This window comes from Ursus maritimus, unplaced genomic scaffold, assembly GCF_017311325.1.
Source record: "Ursus maritimus isolate PB19 unplaced genomic scaffold, ASM1731132v1 scaffold_1, whole genome shotgun sequence".
In the NCBI taxonomy this organism is placed as follows: domain Eukaryota; kingdom Metazoa; phylum Chordata; class Mammalia; order Carnivora; family Ursidae; genus Ursus; species Ursus maritimus.
Genome location: NW_024423343.1, coordinates 89,285,878 through 89,310,681, shown reverse-complemented (window position 1 = coordinate 89,310,681; position 24,804 = coordinate 89,285,878). Strand labels below are relative to the sequence as shown.

The 24,804-nt window shown below is 39.8% G+C and overlaps 1 protein-coding gene across 1 annotated transcript in view; it reads left to right on the top strand.

The window, feature by feature from the left end:
• Positions 1-24,804, top strand: part of THSD7B (thrombospondin type 1 domain containing 7B) — a 699,268-nt gene that overhangs the window by 221,843 nt on the left and 452,621 nt on the right. Inside the window, exon 5 of the mRNA XM_040645418.1 lies at positions 14,283-14,438. Within this exon, the coding sequence (XP_040501352.1) occupies positions 14,283-14,438 (156 nt within the window). The remainder of the gene's footprint in view (positions 1-14,282; positions 14,439-24,804) is intronic.

Below are 24,804 nucleotides of genomic sequence, written 5' to 3'. Positions count from 1 at the left end.
AAGAAAGAAAGAAAGAAAGAAAGAAAGAAAGAAAGAAAGAAAGAAAAGAAAGGGAAGAAGGGAAAGAGGGAGGAAGGAAGGAAGGAAGGAAGGGAGGAAGGAAGGAGGAAAACGAAAAAGAAAAAAAAACACACCAGAAAAAAAAAAAAAGGAGAAGGTCCTACAGAGCAACTTTGTGATCATGCTCAGGTTATCCCACGCTTTTTCAGAGTTTCTCCCCGTCTCTGATCTTTTTTCTCCTGGGAATACCTGTATCATGTACAATTGACTCTAGGCACATGAATGCCGAATTCATACCTATTTGATAAATAATCCCTAGTTTTCATTAGTGTAAATCTAATTCAGCTGATCAAATGGTAGAATCACCAAGATGCAGGATTATGCTTTCTTCTCTGGGGCTTTGTAGCACTGCTTAGAAAAAAGGCTGGGTGTTAATAATAGCTGCTTTGCCTTGAAGAAACAGGCAGCGGGGTGAGAAGGGGGATTTAGAAGTTCGCCAGTTTATTGCAATTTCAGCTCAGTTGGCATGTCTTATTTGACAGTGATTTGTGTTAAGTAGGTCCTTTCTGCTTCCAGAATATTTCCTTTTGTGAAGAATATAGTCTTTCCTTTTAAAATTACATTGCATTTTGCTAAGAGGTTACAAAAGGGAAGTGGCCTATTGTGGACACTTCCACACTGCTTCTATTTAAATTTTTGGACTTTGGAATCATTAACAAATAAATTTTACATTATGATCTTCAGTACATACCTCTATTAACCTCACTCTGAGCTCCACTGGCTACTTGTCACTCTGTGTCTCAGTGTGTTATTTCTAGTAAAGTACAGTGGCTAGTCTCAGGCCCTAAGAATCTATTACTGATTAGTTTTTCCACCTACTGTGTTTTCATTGATGTGGGATATTTCTTTATCGGTGACCTGAATTTTTTTTTTCTTTTTAGAGCATGTATCGCTAAGCTTTAAAAAAAAAACACACATCTCTGGGCTTAAGATTCCCTCTCCCTCTCCCTCTGCCACTCCCACCCCCGTCTCTCTCTCTCTAAAAAAAAAAAAAGAAGAAAAAGAAGAAGGTGATTATGTAAGAATCTTAGGCAGCATAAAATGTGTTGTTCTGTGAATTACAATTAGCCTCTCCCTCTGGGTGGAAGTATTGGAAAAAGATACCCTCTGGGCATAAACCAGAGGGTGTAATTTGCAAGAGGAGCACTGGCTGGATTTCAGCCTCTACCTGCCCTTTGGCAAGGTGACCTTTTGCAGGTTCAATCTGTCCAACCCTTTGTAGAACCCTGTATATATCAGGGTTCTCCAATATCCTTATACCTTATCAAATGTTCACCAAATATTTGCTACCAAATTTCTTTTTTTTATTTAACATCTGGGTTAGAATCGAAAGTCACATAACCACATTAATTGGTTGATGTATTTATTCCGTATTTCTTGGATGCTGACTACCTGGCTGTCAGGCATGGGTTGGAGTTGCAGTGGTGAGCATGACAGCGGATGTTCTTGTGGAATCTGCATTACTGTGGGGATTTAACTCAATTCATGTTATTATTATTTAATCTCTACACAGCCTTTCCTCATAGGTGGAATATTTCTTCAAACTGCTTATTGAAAAAAAAAAAGTGCTGTATATGTTTTTGTTGGTGATAGGAACTTGACTAGCTGAAAACTTGCAATAACTATTCTTAGGTAGAAGTGAGTGATCCAGCTCTAATAACTGGGTTTTTGCAATCTGGCTGAGAAGGAGAAGAAATACCCATTTCATAGAGAAGAATGTCGTTGCAAAATAAAATACACCTGGGGCTCCTGGGTGTCCCAGTGGATTAAGCGTCTGCCTTCCGCTCAGGTCATGATCCTGGAGTGCTCAGATGGAGCCCTGTGTCCCCGCTCCCTGCTCATTGGGGAGTCTGCTTCTCTGTCCCTCCCCTGGCTCATGCTTTCCCCCACCCCACTCTCTCTTTCAAATAAAAATAAATAAAATATATTTTTTAAAAGATTTTATTTATTTATTTGACAGAGAGACAGCCAGCGAGAGAGGGAACACAAACAGGGAAGTGGGAGAGGAAGAAGCAGACTCCCAGCTGAGGATCCTGATGTGGGGCTCGATCCCAGGACTCTGGAATCACGCCCTGAGCCAAAGGCAGACGCTTAACAACCGAGCCACCCAGGCGCCCCTAAAAATAAATAAAATCTTAAAAAAAGAGAATAAAATATGTCTTAAGTGAATGTAAAGTGTAGATGTGAATGGGATATGATAAGGTTAATGAAGGATTTTTAAAATATTTATTTATTTATTTATTTATTTGAACTAGAGGCAGCATAAATGAGTCAACCAAATATCAGGACAGGGGATTCTAGGTTGATACTTACACTACCTGTTGGTCTTGGATAAGTCATATAACCACTTTAGGTCTTGATTTTCTCATTCATATAAACAGGATATTATATAAGAATCATTAAGAATCTCTTTCATTCCAACATTCCATGAGGGAACATTTCTCTGAAAGGAAGGGATAGTCTAAGCAGGCTACCATTTTCTTTAGGATTTGGCTGGTTAACCTTTGACATAAAGCTTCCTCAGACCATGAGTATCAATTCAGGAAAAAAAAAAAAATGAGAGGTTTCTCTTTTTTAAAAATGTATGTATGTATGTTTTGATCATTACAAATATAAAAGTAGAAACTAACTCTAGATGAAACATGTCATAAAGAATTAATTGGCAATCAGAGTTAAGTAGAGAGAACAAAATTGGTTATTGCTGGTGGCCTGCAAGACACGGTCTTGTCTTTGTTCTCGGGACACGTAATCTGTCAGAGAGCAGAAATGGTGGTATTAAGAGTGTGTGTCCTGGGGCGCCTGGGTGGCACAGCGGTTGAGCGTCTGCCTTCGGCTCGGGGAGTGATCCCGGCGTTACGGGATCGAGCCCCACGTCGGGCTCCTCCACTGTGAGCCTGCTTCTTCCTCTCCCACTCCCCCTGCTTGTGTTCCCTCTCTCGTTGGCTGTCTCTGTCTCTGTCGAATAAATAAATAAAATCTTAAAAAAAAAAAAAAAAGAGTGTGTGTCCTGTTTGGATTCTGTTGAGTCAGATTGGAAGCAAGGTGGTTCTGGATAGGTAGTGCTGGTCCTCAGGTGAAATGTTTCATGATTCTGTGCAATCCCCCATAGAGAGCCCCTGAAGGCTCCCTAACTTTTTGTGCTGAGTTCATTACATTAAGGATTTCGAGCTACCAAAGTCTGAATGTTTTCTGAACAACCATTACTATTCTTTCAGGGTTCCCCACCTCCAAAATATTAGTCATAATATTAGTCATAATAAATGTGTCTTACCTTTGAGCTTCACTGGCTTGAACAAAACAGTATTTGTTAGAGCACCTGAATTAAAAAAATATAAATGTTAAAAAAATAAAATGATCGTTGCATGCAACTATATCTTTTAATGTTATAAAAATCTATTTTGAACAATTCAACTCACCTAGCCTTTTAAAAATAGGTAATAACACTTTCAGAATCAGAAAATAGGTAATAACACTTTCAAAATTATTTACATTTAGTAACCTACAAATACATCCATACTGCTTTTAATATAGAATCAACTAACTGCGTTTTTATTTTTTTTCTATTTTTTAAATTTTTTTTTATTAAATTATGTTAGTCACCATACAGTACATCCCTGGTTTCTGATGTAAAGTTCGATGATTTATTAGTTGTGTATAACACCCAGTGCACCATGCAATACGTGCCCTCCTTACTACCCATCACCAGTCTATCCCATTCCCCCACCCCCTCCCCTCTGAAGCCCTCAGTTTGTTTCTCATAGTCCATAGTCTCTCATGCTTCATTCCCCCTTCTGATTACCCCCCCCTTTCTTTATCCCTTTCTTCCCCTACCGATCTTCCTGGTTCTTATGTTTCATAGATGAGAGAAATCATATGATAATTGTCTTTCTCTGCTTGACTTATTTCACTTAGCATTATCTCCTCCAGTGCCGTCCATGTTGCAGCAAATGTTGAGAACTCGTTCCTTCTGATAGCTGAGTAATATTCCATTGTATATATGGACCACAACTTCTTAATCCAGTCATCTGTTGAAGGGCATCTCGGTTCCTTCCACGCTTTGGCTATTGTGGACAATGCTGCTATGAACATTGCGGTGCATATGGCTCCTCACTACGTCTGTATCTTTGGGGTAAATACCCAGTAGTGCAATGGCTGGGTCATAGGGTAGCTCAATTTTTAACTTTTTAAGTTGGTACAGCCACTCTGGAAAACAGTGTGGAGGTCCCTTAAAAAGTTAACTGCGTTTTTAAATCAAATAATTATTCTCATTATTTTTCAATGCCTTCTCTCTCAAATTAAGACTTCATAGAAGATAATTATAATGCTTTAAAATATAAATCGCTCTCCTTTTGTTCTTATAGCCTATTTTGCTCTGGTGATGTACATAAATGTAAAGAAATATAGTATGCAACTTCTTAAGACAACTTTTTAATAATACGATTAGTATTTAAGCAAAAAATTCATAAAATTATACAGTGTGTCAGGTGTGTTAAATTGTCTGTATTCTGTGAATGCATCAGAAAATGGCATATCTTATTGGTTAATGAAATTGTCTCTTGCTTATTGCAATTTAAATATCAGCATATAGATTCCAACTTCAAGAAAAACACAGGTATTTAGAAGCACTGTAGTCAAATTTAAAAGATAGATTCTAGCCAGGAGCCATGGAAATGTGTGATGAATCCAATAGTTTTAGAGCCTTGAGCTGGAAGAGTCTAACATGGTGATGAAGAGGGTAAACCAGAATCACACTGGCTAGGTGCAAGTCCTGCCTCTGCATTTACTTATTTCTGAAGCTTGGGCAGACTTTTAAAACTTCAGCTGTCTCACCGGTAACTGCAGATATTAGTAGTACGTACTTCACAGAAACTTGTGCTAATTAAATTGCACAGAATTTAAGTTCAGTATATGTGTTCTACTCCTTCCATCCCCAGTGGAGGATGATATTGTCCCCAAGGGGACAAAAATCGGTTCATGGGATGAAAAAAACTTACCTTTTTTATATATAAAGCATGCGCATATATTCAGTATATTTGTGGTGTGAAAATACCATGGGGGCGGGAAGGACCATTAGGGAAAAGACGTTTACAAAGGCTCCTTAGGGAGGATAAAATATAACAAAGGTGAGAAATATTGAATAGTCCTTTTATTTTACAGAAGCTCAATCTTTCCAAGAAATTTACCCCATGCACATAAGTAATAGTAGATTATCAGCGTAATGTTTTTTTTTTTTTAATAATTGTATTTTGCCAATTGGTTTTTCAAAATGATACTTCATAAATTACTTAGAGCACTGACTCCCCAACCTGCTAATTAAAAAGATTTTTAAAGATGTAAATCTTTACTATACTCTCTGCTACCTACCCCCTTCCCAGTTCTGACCCAGCGCTTCCAAATCAGGACTATGTTAGACCCCGTTGGTTTAGGCGGGTTGAACGCTACTGATTTATGATGTTGGCCTTGACATAGTGAAGAGCTAGCTGTGCGATGTGGGACTTGCAATGTTTGAAGAGGCCTGGGAGGAAGGAGCTTTCATCCAGCTTTGCAATGCAGTGGTTTCGGTTTGTAATTTTTGTTTTACTTCAAAAATGTATAAAGCAGTTCCTCATACAAAAGAATGAACCATTCTGCATTTTAAAAATTATTATGCAATGTCTCGTTCCTATCACTACTTAGGGACCTGGTGAATCCCATGAGCCTTCCTTTGAAGTTGAATTAACTTGTTCAGTCTAAAATGATTTGCACATTTAAAGTAGCATATGCTGACAAGGATATCAGGTACAGAGAGGCCTTCAATATCCCTTCCTTTAAAAAGAGGATGGTGTGCATATTTATTTTAGAGACAAATAGTTTTTTCTTGGCTCTCTAAAATAAGTGCCACATATCCCCCCCTTTTTTTCCTTTTTTTTTGGGGGGGTGGGTTTTGTTTTGTTTTGTTTTGACTCTTGGGTCTGTAAGTTTTAGTGTTTGTGATGTTATTTTAGAGATTGATGTTGCCTTAGGGAATATGGATTTTCCTTCTTGTTACCATTATTAAAAGTTTCCATTCAGCTATTCCCAGGTTGAAATGCCACCTTGTAAGTCAACACAGATGAAGGTCTGCCTTGCTGGCTTGTGGTGGAGTAATAGGGCGTCTTGTGACCAGTACCGAAGTCTGGGAGACCCAGGTCTGCTTTCTGTTGTCTCCCTCTTACCCTTCTTACCAGATCTTCCTGCTCCTTCCCTCCTTCTCTGAGACATCCTTATCTCAACCACATTTTTTTTTCTTCTTCTTTCGAAAACATCCTTTTCCTTTCAATTTTGCCCAGGGGACTTAGGGATGTCTTGCTGTCGCCTCTGCCCTTCCTCCGTTGCTGGGTTGGATATAGTTGGTACATAGAGGATTGTGCTAGGGATACTAGGGATACCCAGTGGAAAGTGAGCTGGGCACTCACTGGCACTTGTCACCTTTCCCTGGTTTCAAAGCTGCCTTAAGGGTTTCTTTGGTCATCTGTTCCTCTTTAAGAAATCTTAAGGGGACAGGGGTTTGCTGATTGTGAACTCACAGTAGTTCCTTAGGATTGGCCCAAACCTAAGTTTTAGGATGAAAATAGTCATTATAATCTAATTTCATCTGCCCCGTTCCTCTAACATTTACCTTTCAGAATCACATCAAAAATACTTACCTGGCTCCTCGTCTTCCTTTAACAATTACCTTTCTTGGGGTTTGGCCTTGACCATTGATATTTTTAAACTACTTTTTTTCTATTTTTATCTCACTTCAAACATTTTTGGAATTGGACAGAATTTTCACCTATTTATTTTCCTGATCAATTATTACTATTACGGCAGGGTTTTTTTCTTTTCTTTTTTCAAGATTTTATTCATTTGAGAGAGAGAGCAAGAGAGATTATGAGTGGGTGGAAGTGCAGAGGGAGAGGGAGAAGCAGACTTGCCACTGAGCAGGGAGCCTGACACAGGGTTCCATCCCAGGACCCGGAGATCATGACCTGAGCCGAAGGCAGCTGCTTAACTGACTGAGCCACCTACGTGCCCCCAGCAAGGTTTTTTTTCTATCGTAATTTTTACTGCAAATACAAAATCATAGTAGAGCCTAGTATGAGAGATTAGGGGCTTTGAAGAACCCTGGACTGTGTTTGTCACATATTAGCTTTGTCATTTGGGACAAATAATTTATCCTCAGTTATTTCATCTACAGAGCGGAAATGATAATGATACTTCCAAGTGATTGTGGTGAATGAGAAATTGCATATAAGTCCTTAGCACGGTGCCTAGAACCAAGTGGGTTGCTAGTATGTATTAGCTATTATTACTAACATTAATCAGTAGACGAAGCGTTGTTGATCACTCCCGGGAAAACTTGCTCTCATTCAGCTCTTGTTATTGTTTCTATGGGAAAATGAACTGTAGGTTGCAAAGTTCTGTGAGTAGGAAGAGCATCCCCACGCTCAAACCCTTGCAAAAGCTGTGCTTCCTTTATGTTGCTTAGTTATGCCACTGACATCTGGGGAGGTAACTCTTTCTCTTACGTGCCTCTCTGCCTTTTCACTTTTTCTCCTTTCCCGACCACTTCCCCATCCTGCGTTGATCTCCTTTCTATGCTTTCTCATCAGTAATGGTATTTTTAACTGTACACTGTGAAAGATGCCATTTAGGTCGGCTTTTGTTCCTTCTACCCTCTCTGTACCCTACTTTTAGCTCTGAGCTAAAAGGCTGAGAAACAATCAGAAATTCTTAAAAAGCGAACAGAGGTGAGACTATATGGTAATAGAAATATGTGAATATCGGCCCGAAGGCTGCTATATTGTGTAATTGTTGGATATCGATTCTGATTTCTTCCCGGAATCGTACAGGTGCCTCGTTTATTTTGCCTTCATTTGTATTCAGAATATTGTTTTCTATCTTTACCTAGAGTGTTGTTACTCTGTAGCATTAAAAAAATCACTAGGCCTTTTCTGATTGGCTTTATGAAATGAATGAAATTTAGGAAACTCTGATATGTGGTCACATTTCCCGTAATTATTTCTAATTGCAGGAATTATTTTTAGCTTTAAATTCGCAATACGTCCCCATGCATCTTCCTGCCAAGTTGTACTGCATGGAACTTTGCCAAGAGAGTCACAATATGGCTAAAATTAAGCTTTATTAGGTATAATAGGATGAGATGTGATTTAATTCTTTAAGCTGCCTATAAGTGCTAGAAGACAGATTGCTTTTATTCTATCCACTAAGTTAAAAGAATGATCCATTATTTTGCAAATCCCAGTGGCAAAAGGCAATTGAAATAATACATGAAGCTTCTTGAAGGAAAATAGCTTTCTGGTTAAAATTGTAATATTATTTATCTTTCCCCTTCAACCATTTGACTCCTTCAGTCTGTAGAAGAGGCCTATTTATTTTAGCAGTAAGGTGGACTGAATTTCTGCCAAGTCAGTATACTCCCTAAATGAATATGTCAGAGGCAATATTGTTTCTAAAAAATCATTTAGAAAGCAGCATTTTTACATAAGTAGGCTCTTTCATTAGTTTTAAATTAAATCTTAGCAATTGCTGTTTCCATTATGGCTGTTCTTGGAGAGCCCATGGAATGAGGGGGTTCTAAGCTTTGAGTGAGAATTCCCTTTGGGGTCTACAGTGCCTGCATTTGATTTGGGAAGTTGAAATGAATATACCTTTTTTTTGTCTAGCTTCTTTGTGAAGGTTGATGTCATTCTAGAAATCAAATATCTTATGTAAAATCAACTGAAGATGGAATGTATTGTTTGCAGGAAGATTTGGTATCACGAAGATAAGAAGCAGCCACATAGTCCAGGTTTTAAGAGTCCCCATGAAGTAGCATCACCTTTCCTTTTTTTTTTTTTTTTTTTTTGTATCTCCACCTCCTTGAAAATAGTAGGGAAAAAAAATCAATATCCTGTGACTAATTCTTTGACCATCTTTAAGATACTCCTTTCTGTACAGAGAGAAAGGTGAACTCCATTATGCCATGGCAGAATTATCTCAAACACTTTCTGAATTTTCAAAGACTGACTTGATTTTTCATCCAATAATAGATATGTTAAAAGACAAGAAAATGTCATTGGCTCCTGTGATAGCTCTTTTTACTTTAAGCAAATATAACTCACTTTTTTAATTACAGAAAGAGTACCAGGTTATTCATTATGATTAATTAAATATTATGCAATTTCAATTTAATTTCTTCTTGAGGCATTAAGAGGCTTTGAAATTTAGATCTTACAAAATGGTCATCAGTAGGAGCGGGGGATAATATACTTGTATTGAACCTTTGCCAACTTATTTCTGTGTTAATTCAAATTAGTTCGGATTATAGCTTGATTTAGTCTCAAAAAATAAAATGTGAAGGTCCTCATTTTTCTTTACAATGGCAGTCACATGCTAATGTCACAACAGGCATTTTTCTTCTTAATTACAAATCATTTTGATTGAATTTGTATGCTCATCTGAAATCACTTTGTCATTAAGGAAAATCACGAAAATGGTACATTTCTAGAATAAAAACAGTTTTGTGTCTGCTTATTTTTTGACATTAAACATATCACCTAACCAGCATTTTTTTCCTTTTGTTAATTAGTATTCTGTTCATGGAGAAATTCATTATTTAAGATAACTTTGCAATCATTAGTAGCAGACTTTCACATTTCTTGTAAGGCAGGTCAATGTAATAATTTCTTATTGCAAATGAAAAATGTGAGGTTAGGCACCAGAATATCCAAAGTATTAATGACTATTGCATATGTACAATCACTTATAATATTGTAATATATTCCCTAGCACTTGGAAAGCTACTGCTATGTAACAATCTCAATTTCTGAGTTGAAAGTTTTTTTTGTCTCTTTAACACTTTGTGGTCATGAGAATTCCCTATAGGGATTGACTTTGCTGCCTGCAAAACCTAAATAGACTGTTAGACCTTGGGTAGGTAGTTGCTAGCTAGTCAGGCAGTTTGGTCAGCACAGGAATGGCAGAAGACGTCAAGGTGACATGGTCTAAAAGGCATCTGGGGGGTGTCTGTGTGGCCCAGTTAGTTAGGCATCTGACTGTTGGTTTCAGCTCAGGTCATGATCTTGGGGTTATAAGATCGAACCCCATGGGGCCCCATGTTCTACTGGGACTCTGATTCTCTCCTCCTCTCTCTGCCCCTCCCTCTGCCTGCTCTCTCTATCTCAAATAAATAAATAAATACACTTTTTTTTTTTTTTAAAGCATCTGGTACAAGAGAGACAAGCACAGACTTGGACTGATTAGAACAGGGATTGATTGCATCAGAGATGATAGAGTTGGTAAATAGAAATAAAGTTGTTTCAGTCAATATATTGAGAGAAGGGGTATCAGATGAGTAGAAAAACAGCAGTTCTTTCTAAAAACATCATGGCTGGAGTTTGGCCAAGGAAACTATACAAACCATCCAAATCCAGGTGATCCATGTCGCCCCCACATCCTACCCACCTCCCAAGATAATTATATTACAATGTGAATTGCCACAAATAAAAGAAGTAAATGGTCATTAGCAGTGAAGCAAAGTTTGGTCTCACTACCTTCTGCTTGGTGGGGGAGGTCTGGACGAGTATTTGGAGGAGTTTAAAAGGAGTAATGAAGTAGGGGAAGGATTTGGGTTTTATGTAAAAGGCTAGAGTGAGCCTGTAGCCTTCATGGACATCTTGGGTCTGTTGTGTCACTGACTGCCTCCACTGTGGTCACTATGATTCATCAACAAAATATCCTCGCTACAAACAACCTCGTGCGTCCTGATGGCTTCATACCATGGAAGGAAAACCAACAGGGACAGGTAGAGGTGAGTCAGCCACCTGGGACAAGGCTCAGGTCTTGCTCTGCCCTGGACTTGCTGAGTGAATTTGGAGAAGCTATCTAATGTCTTTGGAGCTTAGTTTTTCAGTAAAATTGACGAATTAAACTAAATTAGCTCTAAAGCTCCCTTCTAGCTTTACATAGTCAATAGGCGTAGAGATATTCTGTTTGCTGTTCTTGGGGAGAAAACTACCTAAGTGGTCTGAAGCTGGTAAGTGCTTTGCGACTTACTTATGATTTATTTCTAGAACCAATGTAGCCCAGAGGGTCTGAGATAGAGATAGGTTGGCTCAAGTACATTGATTCAATGACTAAATGAAGCATCTTAGACATGTCGCCTGGGACTGGAAGAATTTATCTATATGGATTAAGATCTACTGTCTGTCAAAGCAGTAGGTGCTAAAAAGCCATGAGTGCTCTGACAAATGGCCTCACTCCCACCCCTGGGCCTCCTAATTATGTCACTTAATAGTCTCCAGGGAACCCCACTTCTCCCGGCTCCTCTTTAGCACCCCATGTCTTTCCCGACTTCCAAATCTTAGGAGTACCATCATCCCTATTATCCAACAGTCAACTGATTGGTGGTTACATATTTATCAAAGGGGACCTTGGGTGACTTCACCTCCTACCTCCCCAATATTCTTAATAGCTCTCCAAAAGTAAGCCAGATAAATATAATGGTCTCTAAAAACATTGTCCTTGACACAGGACATGTTGCCAGTCTCTTTCCAACTGCGCTGCCGATATGAAGATAGACATTCAGGATCTTCTAATGAGATTAGTGAAGGCCCACTGTGGGCCTAGACGCTGCACTGGTAGATTGATTAGTTTCAACGGCAGGGCTCAACGTCAAGTACCAAAGCTGTAGCAGCAAGTGTCTGCTGGGTCTTAGAACTGAGAGGTTTGGGGTATCTTCTCAGCTTTGATCATCAGACACCCAACGTCTGTCTGGTGTTGCAGTAAGACAGCCATGACAAAGGAAAGAGAAGCAGCAATAACAGCTTTTCAGTCTTATTGTTGGGGCTCATGAATTCATGTGTGGTTATTATCAACTCATGCGGAAATATGAGTTCCATGGGGACAGGGACCTTGTCTGTTTTATTCACTACTCTGGCTTCAGCACCTAGCATGGTGTTGACACATGGTAGGTACTTATCAGTATAGGTTGAATGACCTATAATAAGACCACATAATATACAGTGGTTAAGAGTATCTGGAGCCAGACTGCCTGGATCCCAATCTCAACTCTGCTCCTGACTAATTAAGAATGTGAGCAAGTGAGTAAACATTTCTGTGTTGCAGAATCCCCATTTTTAACTTGACATAGTAATAACATATATCTCAAAGTTACACAGGTTAAATGAATTGATTTATAACCAGTGCCTGGAAAGCACTAAAAATGTTTATTAAATAGTAGATTAATTGGTTTATGTGCCCTACCTCCTTTTCCATCACTACTTAGTTTTTTGGGGGGAAACTTACGTTAGAGTGTGTGAGAACACATGCTAACAAGCAAGGGCCCAGACCCAAAGGCATTTCTGTCTTAAGACCTCCGGCGATACAGCTTTCTATTCCTGTGACACTCTGAAGCATCGCTTTCCACCAATTTTGTGAATGTGCTACTTGACTTACCCTTCTTGATTGAGAGCTCCTTGAAAGCAGACGCCATCCAAGAAGGTCTGATTCAAAGTGGGTACTAATGGTTTTGGAATGAATGCATAATGTATTCAGTGAATCTCACTTTGAGTCTTGTGTGTCTTCTCTTGCTCACTCCTGGGGAAGGAATCACAGACCCCTCCCCCAACTCACAGATGGTGGTGGGGTTTGGTGTTTGATCACCACCTCTCCTCAGCCTCCCCAAGTAACCCCTCAATTGCCCCGAATATCTGTTCTCTCTTCCTGTCCCTTCCTCCTCCACATGGTTTGTGATCTTTGACATTTACAATGACCATCTTGCTTTGCCCCTGTCTTTTATTTTTAGTCAGGTCAAATCCTTTTGGTAAAATATACAAGAATTAGTTGCAAAAAAAAACATCATTCTTCATGACCTTTGAAAAACCTTTCTTTTTCCCCTTCACCCTCATAAGCACCTCAAGCTGCCCCAGTGTTCACTAGGAAGACTTCTTCCCGCCTGGGTTACAACTTCTTGAAAACGGTATTTTTTTAAATTTTGCTTTTGTTTTCATTTATGTTCAATGTCCTGCTGGTCAGAGCTGCGATTTATTGCCGTCTTTACCAGATTTAAGTGACATCCATGTAAAGAGTGAAGAAGCAAAGTAGATGGCGTGATTTACTACCAGGCCTGTCATACTCGTCTTTGTCTTTGAAGCACTTCTAATCTGCTTAACGGGGTGGACATGACATATGGGAAATATTTAAACAATAGTACAAGCCAGTTCATAAGATAAAACTGTCTGAACTTAAACCATTTGCTCACAAGCTCTGAATTGCTCCAAAACCACTTCAGTGTGGGTTCACTTGGCGCAAACATAGTTATACATTTGGCTCTTTTCTTATTGTGTCATTTGTGTCTTAACTTCTATCCTGTTGTAATCTGTGTGCGAATCAGAATCTCATCTTCTCCTTCATCTGTGTATTTTCATGGTGCCCAGAGTTGATCTACATGGAGAAGGCACTTGGTGAGTGCCACTCATGGCCAGATGGTCACTGCTTCCTGAAGTGACTCAGTTCTGGGCACATTCTGGGTGCATGTGCACCAGGAAGGTCTGGAAGGTTCCTAGGTTGGCATCTTCCCATGGCTTCTCAGACATTCCTTGTGCTTCTGGAAAGCCTCACTAATGAAACTGACTTCAAGGGGCTAATTCTACAGTCACAGATCCCAATTTTTCTTCTTTTCTAAGAACCATTTTTCTTCTGTGTCTCTGAGAGCTCCACCCCTCAGGGGAGTAACAGCAGTAGATTGGTTATGCTAAACACCCCACCTCAGGGTTTCGATTTTGATTTTTTCGCAGCAACCTAGTCATTTATATAGTCGAGATAGACTCATCTTGAAACTTCACAAAGCTATTTAATTTTTTTTTTAAATCATAACTCTAGATAATTTGTTTCTATATTTCCAGTCCTCTCTTGAATTCCCAGGGAACGCTCTGTGAAGCAGAAAACTCACGTGCATGCCCTTTGTTGCTGTCTTTTTTTTTTTTTTTACCTTTTCTCACCCAAAATGCTAATAGTGTAAAGCTAAGCAACAAGGATTAGAGAGTGTTTATGTTTTGATTGTTTATACTCTTTAACCAGAAAGCTGATGTGGGCAAGGTAGGCACACACCCACAAGGAAACAAAACAAAACAAAACAAAGACATGAATAATTCTAGGGCTATCCAGGGTGACATAGACCATTATTTTATTATATTTTATTTTATTTTTCTGTCCTTTAGTCTCTAGACCTGTGAGAAAGACTTTATGTTTGGGACCTGCCCCTTCAGCCTCTCAGCTCTGCAATGTCCCTTGCTCTACAGACTGTATAGTATCTTCCTGGTCAACCTGGGGCCTGTGCATCCATGAAAACTGCCGTGATCCTCAGGGGAGAAAAGGTGAGTGTCTTGTTTGTGTCTGCTTCATTTACTTCCATTGTACACACAATTATTCTGGTAGCTAAGTAGCCGATTAAGCCTGCTTAAGACAATATTTGTTTATAAAATGTAGATAACCAGCTCAAGCCTGACAGCATTCAGTTATTAGGGAGGCCACTGGGGACATGTCCATGGAGCGAGAATCTGACCTTGATTGACCTTCCAGTCAGGCTCATAGCTGGTGATGTGACTATTACTCACTTTGGTATACCAATGTTTTATGTGTGTAATGGTTATACTGAGGAAATTAGACATCAGGAAACAACTGTTTTGCCTATCTATTTATTTTCAGATTTCCACATGCTGAATTTGATGTTCTATTTCAGATTTTCATCAGGGGCATTTATGTGTGTTGTTTACTTTTTGATGTCCTTGGGCTTAAAGTGGAGTCTTCAAACTTTATATGCTTTTTTAATTTTGTAGGCCTGTGTGGTCTTGTTTCCTTTAGTTTGCTGTTGTATACACATCTTCGTACTCAAAAGTTCGTTTTTGGTGACACCTTCACTTCTCTTTCATTGACCCTTCAGTTTGTGTTGATACTATGTTCCCTTAAATAGCAATGCTCAAAGGAGATATTCCTTTCTCCAAGAGAAACGAGCTCCAAGGACATTCCAGAAATTAGGTTGTGTTTGCTAAGTACTAACCCTAGCTATCACATGCAAAGAAAGAATATGCGGCCACGTGCTTGATGCTGTATCAAAGCTGGTGCTCTCAGCTTAGTTCTGTGTCCATTTGAAAACCCTCAGTTTAGCAATTCCCGGATTATTCACATGCACACTTGGGCATGTCCAAGTTCACACACCCATGCCCTGGGGTTTTCTCTTTATTCTGACTCTTCATTCTAAGGCAGAAGAAGAGGATGTGCGTTGAGTCTAGGTTGAGGAGGAAGATGATAATTTTAACTCTTTCATCAAATAATAGAAAACTGGATCTCAGTGGAACCTGGAGGGGTACAGTGGAGAGGCCCGTGCTACTTTTTAATTAGACTTGTAGCCAGAATGTCCCCCAAGCCTCTTCAGTTTAGGAATTATTTTATTCAAAATAATTTCCCTCTAACACTAACACCCACAAGTTGTTGTCTTGTGGTCCACATGTGTATTACTGGACCTTGTAAGTCTCCTGCAGTTGCGTACGAGACTCCCCAGGGTGACTTACTCGTTATTGGAACCAGCCCTCCTATGGTTCAACCTGTGCCAATCCATTTAAATTGTTGTCTAGAAAACCATAGAAGATTGGACTCAGGCTCTGCCAGCCACTGTGACCATGGCTGTAGATACTCACGCAACTTTACTGTACTGAGTCTGCCTTCCTTTGCTTTCAAAGTTGTGGAACCCAACCAGGCCAAGTGGGCCTCATATTACTTTATAACTTTTCGCTGTAAGTGACAGAAACCCAATTCAAACTTGCTTAAGCCAAAAGAAGAAAATTTAGTAACTTATGTGGCTAAAAATAGAAGGGAAGGTAGGGCTGCAGCCAAAGATATCAAGAGGTGAACAGTCTCACTGTCTCTCATTCTTTCTCTTTCTTTTTCTCTTTACAGACTTCTGTTTCTATAGTCTTCTATTCTTTTCTCTTTCCATTTACAGTCTTCTACTTCCCCATCTCTTAGTTCTACTCTTCTCTATATTAGGTTCAGTTTAAGGCGGGCTTTCCATGAAGAAGAGACCAGCCTTATTTTTTTTTTCCTTCCTTCCTTCCTCTCTCCCTCCCTCCCTCCCTTCCTTCCTTCCTTCCTTCCTTCCTTCCTTCCTTCCTTCCTTCCTTCCTCTGTTGAACTTTTATTGTGTATTCTTCTTGGTGGTAGATTTAGTTTTAGTTAACAAATGCCTTTTAGTGATTATTCATGCCCTTGGCTGATGGCTAACAAGGCAACACAAAAAATTTCTGTAACTTTGAAACACTCTGATTTGAAATATCTACTTTTTACAGTTTGTTAATGAAAAGTCCCGTATCAGATGTTCTAAATCACTTCAGTGATATAATTAATCATTTTCCGTTTCTTTGGAGACAGTATAATATTTTAACGTTATTTTATCCAATTGACTTTTGATTTAAAACAAAACAAAACAAAAAATCAGGCACCCTATCTCATCCTAATAATGCAAACTCAAGTACATAAAACTCCATTTAGGATTTCAGTAAGGCAGATTGTGAGAAGTCTTTCAAGTTCATCTGAACTTTCAGTGTGGTTTGCAAATTGGACATTGGAGAATGAAGCTAAAAATTTTTCTGTTTCCTTGGTCCTTAGATCCATTCTTTTCATACTTTAGGTTTCTAGATTTAATTATGTCACAAAATTGATATGTACATTTTATGTGGAGGAAATTTTTTCTCTAAAACATTGTAATAAAAACAATATAGTATACTGTAAAGGATGATATTTTTATGATCAATTAATTTTGTCCAGCTTTATTGAGATATAATTGATATATAATATTGGGTAATTTTAAGGTATATGGCATACTGATTTGATATAAATGTATATAGCAAAATGATTGCCACAATAAGGTTAGTTAACACATCCATCCATCCTCACAGAGTTACCTTTTTCCTGTGGTAAGAACTTTTAAGATCACTGTTTGTATCCCCATGTTTATTGCAGTGTTATCCACATAGTAAAGATATGGAAATAACCTAAGTGACTATTGATGCATAAATGGATAAAGGAAATATATATACACACCCGTGGATGTGTATAATACACTCACTCGTATATATTTATAGTGATATTATTTAGCCATAAAAAAGAAGGAAGCCCTGCCATTGTAACAATATGGATGAAACTTGAGGACCTTATACAAAGTGAAATAAGTCAGAGAAAGGCAAATATTGTATGATCTCATTTATATGTAGATTCTAAAAAACCCTGAGATTATAGTAACACAGAGTAGAGTGGTCATTACCAGGGGCTGGGTGGCGGGGAAAATGGGGGCATGTTGATCAAAGGATAGAAACGTCCAATTAGAAGGTTAGTAAATTCCGAGGATCCAATGTGCAGCATGATAAGCATAATCAACAGCACTGTATTATATACTTGAAAGCTGCTAAGAGAGTAAATCTTTAAAATTCTCACCACAAAAGGAAAAAAAGAGGTAATTTTGATTTTAGGTCACAGATAAAGTAGAAAGAAATGTCTTCCTTAATACTTCCAGGAAGAGTCCTGGAATTGGATCTCATTGGCTGCTCTGTGTCATGTGCTAACCCTGACCCAGTCACTCTGATTGGCCAAGTCCTAGGCATGTGACCACCACTGGAGGGACAAGGTTGGCCAACCCTCACCACTGACAGTCAGAAAGGGGTGACTACCTCAAGGAAATGTGAGATGCTGATACTACAAGATGGTAGAAGTAATGTTGAGGTTAAACTTAATAAGTATTTATTAAGTGCTTTGTCCCTTTTGTTCTGGGCCATAGAATTTCTACAGCAATTCAGAGAATGCTTTCTTCCTCATTCTGTGTTGTAATTTTTGTTACTTGAGCAAATTTCATAAAACCCATTGTGAAAAGTGCTCTTTCAACTTTTCTTTCAATATTCTTCTTCCACATAACTCTGAACTGGTCTGTGGAACTCAGCTGGGAAACTCACAACATTCAGACCCCTCTGCTTGCCCCCTAGGCTTCAATGCCAAACCTTTTCTTAGCCCCTCTTCCTCTATTGTGTGGGTCAAGTCTTGCAAATTCACCCTGGTTCATCATTCATTAGACATCGCCTGTTGTGAGTTGAATTGTGTCCTTCAAGAAAAAAAAAAAATCAACACTTCATTCCAACACCTGGTATATGTGAAGATGACCTTGTTTGGAAATAGGGTTATTGCAGATGGACTCAAGTTAAGATGAGGCCATATTGGATTAGGATAAGCCCTATTCTAATGACTGATGTCTTTATAGAAAGAGGGAAATTTGGACACAGAGATACACAGCGGAGAATGCTATGGAAGGCAGACATTAGAGTGTTGCACGTATAAGCCAAGGAATGCCAAGGATGGCTGACAACCACCAGAAGCTAGAGAGAGGCATGGGAGCAGTCTTTCCCTGGAACATTGAGAAGGAGCATGGCTCTACTGACACTTTGATTTCAGGCTTCTAGCCTCCAGAACCATGAGACAAAAAATTTCTGATATTTTACATCACCCAGTGTGGTATTTTCTTTCGGCAGCCCTAAGATACTAGTATACTGCCCAACTTCGCATCAGCATTTAGGCTCAGCAAGGATACGACGCTTTGTAATGTTTCAAAACTAAAGTGTAGAGAAGTGAACCCATTTGTCCTAAATCCCACAGGGATTTAATAATGGCCAAGCCAGTACTAAGAGCCTGGGTTCCTGTCTCCCTAGTCTAGTGTTCCTTCAAGCAGTGGGCTTCCTTAGTGCTTCCCCCTGTAGCCTAAGGAAATTTGGATCAAGGCACAAGTGCAGTACCAAGTTTAGCAGAGAAGCACTCTGCCCACATGCACCGCATTGGCCAGTGGAAGCCATTAGTCTAGACAGCCAGTAATTGAGCTGATGTAGGAGATAAGGCATGGCATGGGATTTGTCTTAACTCCAGTGTGTCATCTCTGGGGGGAGAGGGAAAGTAGACTGCAGTTGTGTGAGAAACCAAGGATGTTCCAAGAATAGCTTGAGAGCAGCAGGTAACTGAAATGTGTGTTTTTTGCCTCAATTAGTTTTTCCAAGAGAGGCTCAGCCTTTGGAGCTGAAGGAAAGGGTGGAGACAATAGAACTTCTCACCTGAAGGTTGTAGTGTCACCACAGCCATCTGAAGAGTATAGGGTCATGTTGGGATTGATGAGAACCAGTCTCTCTTCTATGGGGCCCATACTTAGGCTTAATGACCTTCCCTAGGCACTCAGTAATCACAGGCAGAAGAGCCTGTACACAACAATGATTGTTATTCAGATCTGGGAGTTCAGTATTTTATAAATGCTTCCCTAGAGCAGAGACAATTTTGATTTTTAAGGTCTTGCTAAAATCTGCCAGGACCACCTGCCTCTAATCCCTCCTGGGAAAAATAAAGAATGGGGTTTTCTCTCTAGGGAAATGATTCTGTGCCTACAAGGAGTCCAAGCATGTTATGATGATGGTCAGTAATCTTCTTGTTGTTTCTACTGACTTGTGAGCATGAGGTCTGGGATCTTCTCAATCTCAGTCTGTCCCACCATCCTACCATGGGGTCCGCCAGAGTCGCTGACTGGCACAAACTAAACGTAATTGAGGATTCCACGGAGGCCAGAATGCACAAGCTAATGCATTAAACATCACAAAACTCTGGGATACTGGACTGTTTAGCTTCACATTTGAATTCCCTACCGTAAAGAGATGCAGTGAACCTGTAGCAAAAATCTAGGCCATACACACACACACACACACACACACACACACACACGTTCTTAGTTATGTAATCCTCTATCATATATGATAGAGGATTTGAAGGAAATATCAGCAAACAATAGCAAGAAAATGAATGTGTAAAGTTGGAGATAATTACTTTTTTCTCTTCAGTAGTCTTTTTTTCCAGTCACTGTGTTATTGCTTTGGTATGTTCCTTTTGTTCACATTAAAAAAAAATATATAGTAGAAAAGGATGGAAAAGCAGTTAATGTTGTATTACCTAACAGAAGAAATTAGTTACTCTAGAAATGATCTTAGTATGGCTGTTATTCTAAGGCAGGCATCCCTCCATCAGGAATCCTGTAAGGTTTGTAGCTGTCAGCCATTCGGAGTACATTAGAAAATCAGCCTTTGCACCCAGCCTTCACACTTTCCACAGGTCTGTGATAGGCAGACAAGGGGAACAGTACTCAGCAGGTTGGTACTTGTCAAGTGAAGCTAGGACGCCTTTCAGAGGAATTTAAATTGGATCGGGTTTTATCATTCATTGCTTTATCTTTGATACCCTCGCAGGGAGTTATAATTAGAGATATATGAAAGAGAAATAACTTGAAAAAATTGCTGATGGGTGAACTCTATACAAAGGTATAATACATTTTTAAAAATTCTTTTTGATACAGAGACATACATTTATATGACATCCTTGTCCCTTTCAGACATATTCCAGAAAGACATCCTTGCCCACAGAAGTTGTTTTAAAGACCAATTTGATGGAGGCTTCCCGATACAGTGTCACAATAGGTAACTGCTTATGTGGTAGGACTTCAGGGGTTCCTTAACACCCCCCAATATGATATTACCCCCAGTCATGCATCTAAAAAGTTCTAAACTCCCCACAGGAAAAGACATCTTGAAACTGAGAAGCCATGACTATCTTTACAAAGACAGACTTTTATGGTCTGAAACAAATCAATTTAGATAACACACCAAAGCAGGAAACCCTGCATGTTTTAGATCTCATATCACAGCACTGGGGGACAACTTCCATTTTCCGTCCTTGCCTGCTACGTAGATCCACTTTTAATGGGAAGTCTATAAAATCATTTTTCTTTGTTACGGAAAATATGTATGCAAAGAGATAGTTTCTTTTTTCCCTTTTTTTTTCTATGTATGTGTTAGGAGTGGGGGGGGGTGCATGCCTCCTTCTCATTCTAAGTGTTGAGAGTTCTCATAATTGCAATTACCCTGTCATTGCTTTCTCTTATTTTCTGTATTCACAGCAGGGTGCAAACTAATAATGATACTGTAAAATGCTGCTATTGCGGGAATGGTGGTTGATTTCTAAAGAGTTGGAATCAATGTGCTCAGGGTCTTTGGTTCAAAGTTGTTACCCCATGTCCAAGGCTGCCAGAGATGAGGAGCAAATGGATGCCTAAGATGGAATAAGCTTCTGTCATCTTCGGTCACCCTGCTAGCTGCCGCTTCAAGCCTGCGGCAGTGGTGTTAGCGTGGAGACCCAGTACTGGCCATGCATAGCTCCACAGACGCTTACGTGGACACTTTGGGGCTACAAGGACATGAGGGTGTACAATCCTCAGACCTATATTTACCTCCTGGGTCTCCTTTAATTCTTCCGTGGCTTCATTTAAAAAACTTTGGCCCTTCGTCTGCCATTTGTGCTTCTTCCCTTTTCTCTCCCCAACCCACAATTCATTCTTTTCCAAAATTCAGTAGACTACATAGTAAGCCAGTAGAATATATACTAAACTTTGGGTTCATAAAAGGAAAAAAAAATTCCTGCAAATACCAGTTTCACTAAAAGTGGATTGAATCTATAGTCGTTAAGTGGTTATTAAAACTCCTTCTTGCTACCTCCTGCCTAAAATTCCACTACCCAGTCTGTACACCTTCATTTGAAGGAAATGATGCATGGTGCCTGCAGATGCACTGGATGGAGTGGGGCTGGAACACATCACACCCAAGAGCTGACTTGATTCTTTCTTATGAAGAGTTGATGACTTAAAAAGTCCTCAGCTGAATTTCATACATATCCATTTAATCAATAATGTACCTCGGGAGCACTAATAAAGTCTTGTCTGATCTTAGTTTTCACATGCATACAATGAGAATAGCAACTTACAAAATAGTTTTGAAGATTTATTAATTCAGGGTAATATAAGTAAAGTGGCTGGCACCATCTCGGGATAGGGTAGATGTTTAATTAATGCATGTGCCTTTCCCCTTGCTGGACTGTATGCTCTGTGAAGAATAGATTTATGTTTTCTGTTCCTCCTGTGGCTTCCCACAGTACATCACAGTGATCTACATATGGCAGTTAATGTTTACTGAATGACACGATCTGATTAATATGGAATTCGGTAAATGAGGTAAGTGGTTGGCTGGCCCCAGCCACGGTGGACTTGGCAGTCATGTATCTTTCAGAACAGAAGCACCCAGGGGAAGCCTGATGTCTATTGCAGGCATGAACACGAATGTGTGATTAAAGTTAAGCACTAACAAGAGACTCCAAGGTTTTTGTTTTATGCTGAGCTTGTGCTATGATTTGATCCTAGTTACAGTCAGGACAAGGGCAGCACAAATGAAAGACTGGAAGAATTTATTGACTAAAGAAATGTAATCTACAGATTTATGGTGAGTTGGGTGCAGATTGATTTATAGAGGGAAAGTGCACATACCCCTCAATGGCATTAAGCTCTAGGTACCAGGACACCCAGAATCCTCAGTAAAGACGACTAAGTTTCTGAGACAGTTGTCAAACGTTATAGATCATGGACACCTGTGCTATGTCCTGCTCAAACAGATAAACTAAACAAGGACAAGCATAAGGCCCTAAGTCAGCAGCATATGGATATTACACGTAAGAGTAGAGGTCATCCAAGTTGTGTGGCAGTGAGAGCTTGGAGCGCATTGTGGTTGCATGACCATCAAGTGCAGTTGGAAATCTTGTATGTGTCTCTTCTGAAGTGGCCCAGGAAGGGAGCTGCACCCTTCTGCAGATTTTGTTTTAACTGGTTAATGATACCAACTTGTAGGTATGAAGTATGGCGGAAGCCATCTATTATTTTAATTGTCCCTGACCTTAATATTTTCAATGCCACGATCACAAATGTGGTCTCTGATTGGCTGAATGATGTCTTTCCCTACGTGGCTGATTGTCAACGTAAGAATCGAAGAATCTCTTTTAAAAGGAGCTCAGGGGCACCTGGATGGCTCAGTCATTAAGTGTCCCACTTTGGATTTCGGCTCAGGGCATGATCTCAGGGTTGTGAGATCAAGCCCCCTGTCAGGCTCTGTGCTGTGTGTGGAGTCTGTTTAAGATTCTCTCTCTCCCTCTTCCTCTGGCCCTCCCTGCCTTTTCTCCCTCCCTCTCTCCCTTTCTAAAAAGAAAAAAAAACAAAAAAAGAGTTTGTAAGTTAACCCTGGACCAAAAAACCCCAAATAATGCACTTGAGATTATTTAATCTAAAATCCTTGTCCAGCCCTGTAATATTCTAAGGAAGCTCGGCTCCCTCTTGTGGCCTAAAACCATGTATCCATTATTTCAGACCTCCTTGGCTGTGTGGTTTCACAGGAGCCAGTCTTTTGCCAACTACGCCTTGCGCTTTGTAACCTTTTCACTTCATTACTAGTGGTGGGGAGATAGGCATGGCTTTGGGAGATCTGGGAGAGAGATGTACCTGGCTTTGCGACCGCGCATGCTCCCCAACTTGTCCGTCTCCCACCTCTTGTGGGAAGGGTGGTGGGGATCTAACTCCCATGCTGGGAATTCGGTGTTCTCATACTTTGTAATTTCCTCTCACAGGCTGTCTGTCTGTCAGTCTATCTCTCTTTTAACTTACCCAGAGGAATAAGTGAGTAATTCCTTAAAATGTTATCACCCAATAAGATCGGTTTCATTAAAAATAAAAGGAATTAAACTGGTAAACAGAATTTGGTGCATTAGAGAATAGGAAGCAAAATATGAAATCCATGGAAGGTAGGCCTAGCCTCTCAAGTGGTATGCGTGAGGGCCAGAGATGGGAAACTCACACACTAAAGGGTCGTATCTAGTTCTCAGTCACTTTTTTCCCCTCCTTTTAGGCCACTTCAGTTTTTAAAAAGAAATTAGTTAAACATGGAGAGAATTCATATAAAAACAAAACACAACTTAGATTTCTTTTTTTTTTTAAAGATTTTATTTATTTATTTGACAGAGAGACAGCCAGCGAGAGAGGGAACACAAGCAGGGGAGTGGGAGAGGAAGAAGCAGGCTCCCAGTGGAGCAGGGAGCCTGATGTGGGGCTCGATCTCAGGACCCTGGGATCACGCCCTGAGCCGAAGGCAGACACTTAATGACTGAGCCTCCCAGGAACCCCACAACTTAGATTTCTGTCTTCTTGGACAAAACTTATAAGATTAGTTATCAGAGGTCCACATTCCCTCATGGCAACAATCAATCCGTGGAAGCTGTTTTAGAGCAAGCCCCCATCCTCCACTTCACCACACACCTCAGCACTCCCCACAGGTGTATGGTTGACTCACTTCCCTCAATTTGTACCTGCTTGATTCTTGCAACACTGAGTTTGTGACTCTTGTAATCTCATAGTATGTAAGGCCCATTTATGTCCTGGGCCCCAGTCCCACAATACATTTTTTTTTTTTTTTAGCTGAATAATAGTTCAGAGACCCATGTCGAGCCAAGGTGGGGAACTTGGCCCAAAGAGGTACTGTCTTCACATAGCAGGCTGACCTGCAAATCTCAGGGAAGGAATGCAGGGAAATCTCAGAACATGAAGCTGTGAATTTCTTAGTTACCAGGGATATGCCAAAATGGAGATGTATTTCAACTTAATGTGGAGTAACCAGAATGTCAAAAACAACAGAAAAAAAAAGTGTGGCTTTATCTATGTTGAGGCTATTCTGAGAGTCTCCATTTACTTCTACTGGTTTATGGAGGCCATTGGGCAAAAGCTGCTTACTCCTCCGTTTGATTATGTGTGGT